This window comes from Peromyscus maniculatus, chromosome 8 (assembly GCF_049852395.1).
Source record: "Peromyscus maniculatus bairdii isolate BWxNUB_F1_BW_parent chromosome 8, HU_Pman_BW_mat_3.1, whole genome shotgun sequence".
In the NCBI taxonomy this organism is placed as follows: Eukaryota; Metazoa; Chordata; class Mammalia; order Rodentia; family Cricetidae; genus Peromyscus; species Peromyscus maniculatus.
The window spans coordinates 75,808,442-75,820,504 of NC_134859.1; the positions used below are offsets into that span (position 1 = coordinate 75,808,442).

The window sequence follows — 12,063 nt, forward strand, 5'->3', positions numbered from 1 at the left end:
CCCCTGCACACACACACACACACACACACACACACACACACACACACACACACACACACACCCCTCTGCAAGCCTGGCAAACAGCACTCAGCTCACAGACGAGAAGGCTCAGTAAAACCCAATGAAGGGAGGCCTAGGGTACCCACACACCTAATTTTAGCCTGTCACTTAGCGGTCCTGCATGCTTATTTGGCAGCCGTGACTAGCCACAGCTGCTGGGACAGACACACACGTAGTAAGCTAGGGAGAGACAGACTCTCCGCCCAGGGAGAGGCGGATGCAGGGTGTAGTGGGAAGGGGGCTAACAAGACAACCCACAGGTCTACACAGTCCCGGGAGTGGGCCTTGACGCTCTGTCACAACCATCCTGCTCTTTCCAAGTGTGCCAGCCTCCCAGACCAAGGGTCTCTAGTCTCCAAGGCCTCAGGCCCCAGATTGGGGGCACGGGGAAGGGGTAGGTGGGCAGTCACAGTGATAGCCTACTGAGGGCCCCATGCTCAGTTCTAATCAGGGCCCGTTGGTCTTGTCCAGTTGTGGACAAAGGCTGGTGGGCCTCCTCCCTTCCCCACTGGGCTTGGCTTGTGAAGTTCTGATTATGGGGTGGCTCAAACAGCCCTGGGAAAGTGAGACAAATCAAAGCTCATTATTCCAAGAGGACAGTGGGGGATGTGACTCTGGCACCAACTTAGGCTGTTCAACTCTTCCCTAGGACATGACCAAAGAACCGCTGCAAAAAAGGAACAGGAGAAAAGGAAGCCCAAACAAGCACCAGGGACCAGCCAGGGCAAGTGAAGAGACTCCGCTCTGGCTGAGATACCAACTTAATGGCCTGAAATAGATCCCTCCTGAGAGCCAACTAATTAGGCTATTTTCTACCTGGTTTCCCCAAACTCAGGACAGAACACTTTTCCAAGCAATCCATATCTGTCTGGATATAAAAGACTAAGACCTAATCGAACTCTCCACCCCTAGGCGAAGAGTCACCTCCAAAGTGGCGTCCCTCAACACTGGGCTTTAGGCAAAGACCCCACCCACCCACCTACGCACCCAAGGAAGCCGCTTGGCCAGCTTTCTGGAAGCAAATCAGGCTGGTCGGGGTTTGACTGCCACACCGCCCTGGCCTCCGTCCAAGAGAACTGGACTGGCTAACACCTGCTAACATCTCAATGGATCCCAGGAGTAACTCGGAACCATACCAGGCCTTCAGCAGGCTGCATTCACTGACCAGTTTTCAGCTCCCCAGCCAGGCAGTCCTGTTCCCGTCTGCCCTGAGCTTCAGCCTAGGGGAAGTGCCCAAAGTCGGGTCAAGGCTAACCTGAGAACACCAGTCCTGCTCGCCCACCTACTTAACCAGTTCCTATCCTCGGGTTATGACCAATGGGCCACCCTGAGCCTCCCACCCATTTATTATGGTCTCAGAAGCCGCAAGGCATCTGCACAGCTACTACAATCTGTCCAGAGCTGAGGGGTTCATTCGTTACAGTTACAGGCATCAGGCAAATGGAAACTCCTTTATTCTTGAGATGTTTTTTAAAAACCTTCCCTTGTGCCCATTTTAAGTTGCAAATTTTTTTTTCTTAACATTTTAGCACTCCAGCATTAGGATGTAGCTTATAGCATCTGGCCTCCCACAGTTACAATGGGCAGAATTTGCTTTCCTTTAGACCTATGTAAAATCATCATGGTCTCGATCAACAGTATCTTAGGGTGACAAAATCCAAGGTGTGGTGCCCCCCAGATTCTAATGCAAGTAGCAAAACACCCGAGAAAAATGCCCAGACTTCCTTGGATGAAACGGAATGGTTGGGAATGCTCCAGGACAAACAAGCCACGAGCCCCTTGGAAGTCACTGGGAGAGAATCAATACCCCTGGGGCTGTAGAGCAGGGTCAGGAGCTGCTGACCTGTAAGTTAGCGGTCTCAACTGTCTACGCTGGGCTCAGCACTCGAAAAACCCAGTGCGCCCTTCGTTACCAAAGTGCCCTCTCTCCCGGGGCGGAGCTGCAACTGCACAGAGAAAGGACGGCTGAGGCTCTGCAGAGGAGGGGGCACAGCAGCCACCGCAGCGGCACGCCTCCCGCCAGCGCTCGGAGCTGCAGCGCTCGGAGCTGCAGCGCTCGGAGCTGCAGCGCGAGCCTCCCGCCAGTGCTCAGAGCTGCAGCGCTCGGAGCTGCAGCGCCAGCCTCCCGCCAGTGCTCAGAGCTGCAGTGCTCGGAGCTGCAGCGTGAGCCTCCCGCCAATGCTCAGAGCTGCGGCTGTCCTGGGGAACTTACCCTGCCAGGGCTTCTGGAGGAGAGCAGGTGGAGACACGGAACAAGCACGTGAGTAAAGGAAGTCAACCATGAAGAGATGCTCACCCATCCCCTGGCACTTGGGAGGTACCATCAAGGGGGCCTCATCCCCAAAGGCCCACCAAAGAGTGGGTGTCCAAAGGAGAAGACGACACTAAGGCTAACTGGTGAACCCACAGTCCTGGTCCCTTCTAAAGGGTGGGGGTTTCCCTGGCTAGCGAACCCATGGACAACTCTCATAGTCTTGGGGTCTCGTGGTCACCTGACTTCCTGGGTACCCGCCAGCTACCTGAGGTACCTAGTTGTACAGGTGGCTGGACAGCAGAGTTGGGGATGGGCAGCATCGCTCTCTGGCACCAGTGGCAGAAGGGAAGGGTGGCCAGTAGCGTTTGCCTAGCAAATAATGGGAGCCCTCCCAGATTCACCAAGAAAGCACCAAGACCCTCCTACCTCCTGAGTGATCTGCTTCTGTATCCATGGTCCATCCATCCTCGGTCCCCAAGTCTGAGAACTCCTCCTTCAGCACCCCATTGCTGAAGGGCTCAGTACTGTCTGGCAGTGGTGGGGTGATACCTTTGCCTCCAGGGCTTGAGATGGTCTCTGTGCAAGAGTCTTCAAGTCCCGAAGTACTCAAAGAATCTGAGCATGGCCCCGAGGAGGTCACTGAAAGGACACTCGGCCTGTTGTTGGACATACAGGTGACGAAAGTGTCATCTCCTCCCGGGGAACTTGCCCCATCCAGAGACTGTCTCAGGCGGGTAACTGGTGATGGGCAGGGGGCCAGGGAGATGTGGTGTGCAGAGATCTTTGGCTTCTGGTCCTTGGTGGGGCTTGTCAGAGGACTGCTAAGACAGCTCACGTAGGTCTTTGGTGGCAGGGCTTCTGCTAATGGGCTGGCCGCGGCACCTGGTGTAGTGGAAACAGGATCTGGGGGGTCTTGTCCCAGGCCAGTTTCCTGGATGGCTGGGACACAGGTCTCCTTCAGCTCCTGGGGCCGAGTGGCCGAGGTGGGATGTACTTGTGCCATAGCCTTGCCCATCGTGGTGGCCCGCATCTCTTCAGTCGCTTCCAAGATGACCTGGGAGATAATCTGGAAAGCAGCCTGCTCAATCTCATCATTTTTAGGCAAGGTCTCCTCTTTGACCTGTTCTCTAGGCAGGTCTCTGTCCCAAGTATCACTACCTCTGACCTGGGGTACCAACGCGTGCTCATCCTTAACCAGCTCTGAGTGAACTGGCTCCACAAAGCTACTTGGCAACTTCCCGACAACATATTCTTTCTTCTTTGCAAGCTCAGCCACCTGTGGGGGGCCATTGCTCACCTCCTCTCCCCCACCTCCCCAGGGGGCCAGGCTTGGAATCTCACTTTTCTCCACTTCTGAGCCACACTCCTGGGACAACAGGCCTTCCTCAGGTACATTTTCCCCCAACACAGCGTCTCCATTCCCCTCGACTCCGCCTGTCTCTCTTGCTTTCTCTCCAGAGGCTGCACACTGCCCGAGCCAGCCCCTTCCAGGTGTTTTGCCCAAAGCAGACTCCTGCTTACACTCTTCTGCTGCTTCAAAGGGGAAGGGCACATCTTTTGGGAGAAGGGGGCATCCAAGAGGAATAGATTTGGCTTCGTCCCCCATCAGGGAGAGTTCCACTTTTGAATTGTCATCTCTACATGGCTGCGACCTTGTGTCTATGTTGCTGGGGAGGCTGCCTGAGGACTCTGATCTTCGGCGAACCTGACGTGACCTTGGCAAGGCTGGGGGTTCTGTTGAAGACTTGCTCATAGAGAGCTGTTCCGTTTCTGGAGGCTGTGTAACAGTGAGGGGCACAGAGAGGACTTTAGGACAGGCCTCTTCACTGGGGAGTCGGTCCTTGATGGCAGGGCCGACCTTCAGTGTCTCCACCTGCTTATCATTGCTGCTGAGTCGATCTTTTTTACGAGAGAAAAACCACCACCAGCCAAGGAGCGCTAGCATTCCAGGCAATGCCAAGGGGAAGAGTGAACGGAACTGGATTGCCATCTTGGAGGCGAGGTGAAGAAGCTATGCCTAGGGAGAGTGAGGAGGGGAAAAGAGGTGTTACAGAAGCCAATTAAGCAGTACAGGAGGCTGGGCATGGTGGTGCACCCCTTTAATCCTAGCACTTGGGAAGCAGCGCAGTTAGATCTCTGTGGATTCAAGGCCAGCCTGGTCTACATAGTGAGCTCCAGATGAGCCACAGCTACATAGTGAGATTCTGTTTCAAAAAATAAAAATGTTCTGGTGGAAGCCCCACCTCAGCACCCTCCCCCATCTCTCCCCAAACCCTGCCTCATCTCGGGGAGCCCACCAAACACGGCTCCCCGAGATACACTCAGGATCACTCCCACAGGGTACTAAACTGCCCCCCAGAAAACAGACACGTGGTTTTTTGGTCTCTCTTCCCATCTCCTCTCTGGGGGGGCCGGAAAATCATCTGGGAGCATTTTACCCATTAAACCTGGGCTTTTTCTAATTTGATTTGATTTGGTCTGATTTGGATTGCTGCATTGGCATAGAGGCTTATTGGGGTACAGAAATTTTTCAAAAGCAAACAAACCCCACTAGGAGTGTGTGTACTGTACACTTACAACCAACCGCTGGCACAGGCACCGCACACTGACGCAGTACTTACAGCTGCACACAGGTTTGTTTGGTTGCAGAGACAATGTAAGTGTCTCCACCCCTGGCTGGCTCTAATGTTCTGCAGAGGCTGGGAACGCTAGTCTGGGACTACTGTTTCTTCAAGTGTGGTCTAAGGACCAGTCCCTCCCCACACCCCAGAACCTGCTAGAAGTGCAGCCCTCCTGAACCACATTTGTGCTTTAACAAGATCTAAGCACACTCCAGTTAGGGGGAATGCTTGAGACCTAGCTACCCCCAAATGAAGGGGATGATGGGAGTGCAGGGGAAGAGGTCATTGCAGAAAGCCCTTCCAGATGTAAAGATGGACCTCTATCTAAAGGCAAAGCAAAGAAACTGCAAAATGCAGAGCAGGGCTGAGCAGTGGCCAGGGCTCAGATGACTTGTAAACACCCCTCTGTGTGGAAAACTTCCATGGATGGTACCTGTGGCTTCAGATTCGAACAGCTCAATCTTGTATCATTTCATCCTCAATCTGCCCATCCATCCTCGTTTGGAACCTATCGCTACCTGGGTGGCTAAATAACTCAGTGTAACACAGCTGAGGAATGGGAACCTAGCTTCCATCTTACTTGCCAGTTGATCCATGAGGGAAGATGTGCGGTGTGAGCCAAGGAAAAGGGAAGTCCATACTACCTTTTCAGAGCGTTAGTAACAGCCAGGGAAACATGAGCATACCCCATGATCCACCTACAAACAACACAAAGCAAATGAGCCTGTGAGCAGGCAGAGGCCCTTGAGAAGCCCACCAAGGTTACGGGTGGGGACAAAGTTGGAGCCAGCCCTTTTCAGAGCAATGACTGCTAAATAAATACACAGTAGGGTCAATCCCCAGTGGCTGTGCCGTGTCACAGAAACTGTGCACTGACAGCAAACACTGCAATGAAGAAAACTGACTCAGACTGAGGCTTCAGCTGGAGGACAAGGGCAGTTTCTGCAAACTGATTTTACACAATGCAACTGTGAACTCATCACTAGTGTGGTCTTTTTAGTAGGTCTGCTACAACTTCTGTCTACAAACAGAAAGCATGAATATAGATTCATGGTTTTCCAACTTGGATCCACATATTGTTGAGTTTCAAACCTGGGACGAAGGCTGAGTGCCTATTAAACATATCAAAGCAGACCTGGCTGCCAGGTTCTTGCAGCATCCCTCAGTGCTTACCTGTTACAGTGTATGGATGGCACAGCACACCCAGTGCCCTGAACTGTCCAGTCCGGGGGCTGGGCTGCCCTTCCCCCAGAGGCTCTTCCCTATATAATCCAGACATTTTGGTTACCCTCCCCGTCCTGTATCTTCTTCGGTCTCCTGGCTGCTGCATCTAGTTCCCCTCTCCTTCTCCCACATGGCCCAGCCCAGCCTGGTCATGTCCACTCTGGACTCTTCAGATGTCCCTGCGTCTACCGGCACTTTCCCTTTTATCTACAACAAACTTTCTCCTCCACCACACCTAGAACAGTCAAGTCTTTGTATTCCTTCTTTTCATTCACATATATCATTGAGGAAGCTTTTTAAAGATTTATTTTACGTGTTTTAAGTGTTTTGCCTGAATGTATGTATGTATGTATGTGTGCCTGATGCCCTCGGCAGTCAGAAGAGGGCATCAGATCCCTTGGAACTGGACTCATGGGTGGTGTGAGCCACCTGTGGGTGCTAGGAACCAAGCTCAGGCCCCTACAAGAGCAGCAAGTGCTTTTGAGCACTGAGCCACTTTCCAGTTCCCTCACAGAGGAAGTTTTTACTTTATTGGCAACCTAGGCTGGCTCTGGACTTTCAATTCTTCGGCTTAAGCCTCTCAACTACTATGATTATCACTTGGGTTACAAGTGTGAGTCACCACACCCAGATGCGAGGAAGCTTTCCAGAGCCTGAGGCCAAGGTGGCACCCAAACCAATCAAATCAGAATCTGAGGGGGAAGAGTCAATCCCAGGTTTGTCTGGTTTTAAACCCACGTGATCTAGTATTTAGTCAGGTTTGAGAATCATTGTAACATCTTCCACACACTCAAAAGCCAGCAGCAAGGTGAGGTTCCCTGGATCCACGCTCAGTGTCATTCATATAAAGGAATAAAAGTAACGAGAGTGTTAGGACTGAAATGGTGTACTTGGAACAGCCTAGAGCCAGGAAAGCACATGCTGACAGGAAGTGGTGCTGTAATCGGAACACAGCCATACATTTCTAGGCCTCACTCCTTGCTAACTAGGAAATCCCTTCCCAGCAGGACTCGCATTTGTAATTCCTACAGAACTCTAGAGGTTCTCCGGCCTCAGGGAAAAGACTCGGTGGAATGGGAAAGACACTCAGAGAGCAGCTATCCCTTCTAACACAGAGAAAGCCAGGACCAAGGTCATGATCTGTGTGATGGGTAGCTTGGTACCTAAGACAGAAATGGCTTCCAGTCCAGCTGGGAGGAGCTCTGCCCGCTTTGAAACTAAACTGATGCCCACAGTCCCACCCTCTACCTCAGTTATAGGTCACCCCACTCTTATCTCCTCAAACCCCAGAAGCTAGCTACACCACAATAAGGAAAGGCCCAACAGCATGCCTTCCAATCTAGCTTTAGTCTGACACCTGGCTGATCCACACTCTGCCCAAGGCCCAGGCCAATCATGGCAATGGCTTCCTTCCATCACTTCACTAGCTGAATGCCCAGGACCAGCACCTTCCTGCTGCTCTGAGTTATCATTACCACTGCCTACCTAAGGCTCCCTCCCGCTGGACTTGTTCCCAGAGACTGAGGCTCCAAGCCTCAACCCTACCTAGTACAGAGAAGTCTGCTGTACGACTTCAGCTGAAAGTACAGCCCAGGAAAACAGTTGTGGTGACATTTCCCATCCAGTCTCCCTCTCTTGGGCCAGCGGCCTCCTAGGTGGTACTGAACACTACTAACCTGAGACCAGCCAATACAATGAATAGAAGAGATTCACAACACCCACCGTTCCATAGCCCGATCTGGGCTGAGGCCAGAGACGCACTGCTGGGGGAGGGGGGTTGAGTGCTCAGGACAAAGTCCTCTCTCCAGAGCTGTTTCCAGACAAAGACCAAAGATGTGTGAGGGAGTTCCCCCAAGAGCCCTATAAAGAGCAGGGTTTGTCTCCTGCTTCCAAGACAGTGGGTGGGACAGCCACTGTTCTCTACAAGAATGAAGGCCTGGGATCAGGAGCTACACACCCAAAGGCCTTGAATGCAACTTACCAAACCTTTTTAAATGTCTGCTACCAGGAGGCACCCACAGGGGGCTCTCCAAGGCAACTGATGCCCCTCCACCAACTCCACTTCCTACCAATCGAGAAAACAGCCCCTCTCCTCCTCCTGCAAGCCAGTCTCATGTCAGTCAAACAGCCTTCTTGGGAATTTTTAAGAAGCCACTCCCCACCCCCAATTTACATGGTCTGACAAGTCTGTAAGGGGTGACACATTTAAAAAAAAAAAAAAAAAGAGGTGACACAAGATATGCCAACCTCCCCTGACAGTCCAAGGAGAACTGCTGTGCATGAACCTGCATGCATGTGTACATACACATATACATACATACACACACACACACACACCCTTCAGCCTCACAAGGCCTCCTACCACCTTCCTTCCCTAACAAAGCTTGTTAGTTGCTCTTTGTCCCGGGCATTTGGGTTTTGGTTTTCATTTTTTAGAGACAACGTTTCTCTGTGTAGCCCTGGCTGTCCTGGAACTCACTTTGTAGGCCTCAAATTCACACACACACACACACACACACACACACACACACACACACACACACACACACACCTGCCTGCCTCTGCCTCCTGAGTGCTGGGATGAAGGATGTACAACACTATTACCAGCTGACTTTTGGGGTTTATTATTATTATTTTGTTTGTTTGTTTCTCTGTGTTGTTCTGGTGCTTTTCCTGGAACTTGCTCTGTAGACCAGGCTGGCCTCAAACTCACAGAGATCCGACTGGCCCTGCCTCCCAAGTGCTGGGATTAAAGGCATGCGCCACCGCCGCCAGGCTGGCATTTGGTTTTTAAAGCTGAACTTCCCAAGATATAAGGAGACTGAACACAGCATCTCCCAAAGCCCTCACACTCTGCACTCAGAACGAACAGGAGGCTGCCAAGGCCACTTTCTCCCCCCAGGAGGCAGGCTGCCTGCAGTCAGGAAAGCCTCCCACAAGGATGCCCCAGCCCTGCCCTAGGCTGGTGAGGAGGACACTCAGCTATTTTGAATCTGCTGGAATTAAACTGCTGCCTGCTTATTTTTAGCAGGTCCATTTGCCCAGGAATAGATGCATGCTGGCTTGTGGCCAAGCAGTCACACAGAGCTGAGGGCAGGCACGTGCTGCAGCCAGCGGGCCTTCAGTCATCTGCTCACTCCAGGTTCTAAAAGGATCCTTCTCTTCCAGAAGTACCTGTGGCTTCTCTGAACAGCCTCACTCCCAAACCAGCTGACAAACCTGTAACCACAGTCTAGAACCTTCTAAACAAGAAAACCTCCCCTGGGGATGGCACAGAACAGTGTTGGCCCTGGTGACTAAGTCAGTTTTGGCTGCAGTTACTGGAAAAGGGGCTCCCTGTAACCAACAGGAAAGCCAATCATTAAAACAACAGCTTGGGAGCCAAGAGCCCAAGTCCAGAGTGGGCGTGGCTCTGCGGGGGACTCTCACCACTCTGTGCTGGACTGCTGTCTACACACCCTCCTGACTGGAACTCAAACATCCCTCCCAGTGTTCCACTGGTGTCCACAGGAGAGTGTGTGCCCGGGCGCTCCTCTCCAGAGCAAAGCACAGCAAACTTGCTAATGTGCCTTCCCTCAAGAGGTCTCCCCCGGCAGGCAGGCAAGCAAAGTGAAAGTCTAGCTGGCCCACAGGCTCTCCTGTGTTTCCTGTATGGAGAACAGCAGCAGGCTGCTGGCTTCCAAGGAAGTGCCCTGGAGTAGGAGTTGAGGGGAAGAAGACCAGGCACTCAGGGTTCCCCGCCCCGCTGCAGAGGAAAACCTCTAGTTTCTGTCAGCAGCGGTGTCCGAACTCACAGGCCAGCTGCTCCCTTGCTTACTCACACTCTCAGACCTGTGCGTGCGGCTTACACGGGGCACTTCTTCTGCCAGCAGCTCGGGGGCCGGGGAGAAGCCTCTCTCAGACCCAAGCACACCCTTACAGAAGTACTGGCAGAGTCCAGGGAAGCTTTTCTGAAGACCAGGATTAGGGTGGAGAGACGGTTCAGTGGCTAAGGGCACTTACTGTTCTCCCAGCGACATAAGTTCGGTTTCCAGGACACATAAGATGATGTATAGCCATCGGTTCCAAGGTTTCTGACATCCTCTTCTGGCCTCCCTCAGCACCAGGCACACATGCAGTGTTTACACATTTATGCAGGCAAAACACTCACACACATAAAATAAGTACATTCTCTTTTTAAGACCAGGATTTCTATAGGTTGCAACAGATATGGGGGGGAAATGGCATTGTTGTGGTTCTGATGCCTTTAAGAGTAGGAGAGGGGAGCAAACTCCCTGAGCAGAGCCTGAAGGTGCCCTAGGAGCTGACCTAAAGAGCCAGGGAGGAAGCCTGGCAAAATAAGTTTGTGACCTTTATAGTCAAGGCAGTGGCAGCCTGGTCAAAGTGGGGCCGATCACCAGAGGGCACTCCCCATGTGGTGGTGACTGTCCCACGCTGGCAGCCAGGCACTTAGCCACAGGTTACTGAGCACTTGAAATATGACAAAATGTGACTCAAGAACTCACTTTCTAATCTTATGTAAAGTGAATTTAACTATCCACACGCTGGAGGCCATAGCCCAGAGGCAGCACTAGAGGGGTTTCCCAGGAAATCCCGGGACAGGAGAGCTCCGGGCTGGAGTCAGGAAGCCAGCGCCTACCTTGCTGGCAGAGTGCACTTTTGCCACTGAGGTGGGGGGTGATGGTGAGCGGGGGCCACTCTCCCAGAGCAGCATGGCTGAGGCCCAGGATCACAGTGATGGAGCCATGCCTCAGGAGTGCCGGTCTTAGCCCAGCGCTGGTCTTCCCTTCATCCTGGGGGGGCTGAGCAAGCTGTGACTCATGAGAGCACCCTCAAGATTCCGAGTTAGCTCATAATGGGCTAGCTGGCCTGCCCAGGGTTAGCCCTACACACCCCCATTGTGACAGTGTCACAGGACAGCAAGCCAGCCCGTGCAGGCAGACAGGCAGGCAGGCAGATGCACCCTAGGGTAGCTCTAACTCCTTGTGTAAGTGGGTCACCCATCAGGACATCATGGAATACTTCCTCAGCCTGCTTCGCAGTAGAAAGACAGAAGCTCAACCGAACATCTGAGGGGAAGACCTGCTTGGTGAAACTTCTCTGGAAAAAAGGAAAACGAAAGTCTAGAAAAAGAGGCTCAGGTAAGAAGAGCTAGGAGCTCAAACTCCTACTCAAGACACGGTGTCTTCCTTGCCAGCCCAATCAGGAGTTAACTAACTTCCAGTTTAGAGAATTTGGTAACCCGGGCTGGAGAGATGGCTCACTGGCTGTTCTTGCAGAGGTCCTGGGTTCAATTCCCAGTACCCACACAGTGGCTTAAAACCCTCAGTGACTCCAGTCCCCGGGGTCCTGACAGCCTCTTCTGTTTCCTGAAATCACTGTATGGCATGGTGTGCATACACAGATGCACACCAGAAAACAAAAATAAAGGTCAAGGAAAGGAAACTTGGTACCAAAGGGAGCCAAGCACACAAGAACAGAGCATCTGCCTCTCCTCTGCTGACAGGTCTAGCACAGTCCTCTCCAGAGACGTTGGAAAATAGCCAAGCCCTTCTGCAGTGGTCTCCCCAGCTGCTTCACCCTGGGTAGGGTGTAGTTTTGCAAACATTAGAGACTGTGTCCAGTCCTTCCTGGCCCTCATCCTAGGTTCTTTCCTATGACTTGGCTTTACAAGTGAATTCTGTCAGACTCTGGGGGCAAAGACAAAGCAGATGCAGGAATGTGCTCCTGGGAACATGGAGTTCCACCTCACCACAGAAGGCACCACACAGGCCTGCCCCAGAGCTAGGAGCAGTGACCTGACAACAAGCATCCTTAGAGGTCATAATCCCAGCACTCCAGAGGCTGAGACAGGAGGATCATCAGTCAGAGTCTCAAGACCAAGCAAATAAAAACTAAAAGATG

The 12,063-nt window shown here is 52.4% G+C and overlaps 1 protein-coding gene across 8 annotated transcripts in view; it reads right to left on the reverse strand.

Moving 5' to 3' along the window:
* Positions 1 to 12,063, reverse strand: part of Akap1 (A-kinase anchoring protein 1) — a 31,775-nt gene that overhangs the window by 9,423 nt on the left and 10,289 nt on the right. For 4 of the 8 annotated variants that reach the window (XM_006972025.4, XM_076543115.1, XM_016008698.3 and 1 more), the window contains one exon: positions 2,741 to 4,331. In XM_006972025.4, coding sequence (XP_006972087.1) covers positions 2,741 to 4,304 — 1,564 coding nt within the window. In that variant the 5' untranslated portion in view covers positions 4,305 to 4,331. Of the gene's footprint in view, positions 1 to 2,740; positions 4,332 to 5,515; positions 5,634 to 10,798; positions 11,012 to 12,063 lie in introns of those variants that run through there. The other 4 variants (XR_013041844.1, XM_076543114.1, XR_013041843.1 and 1 more) reach the window with 4 other exon arrangements.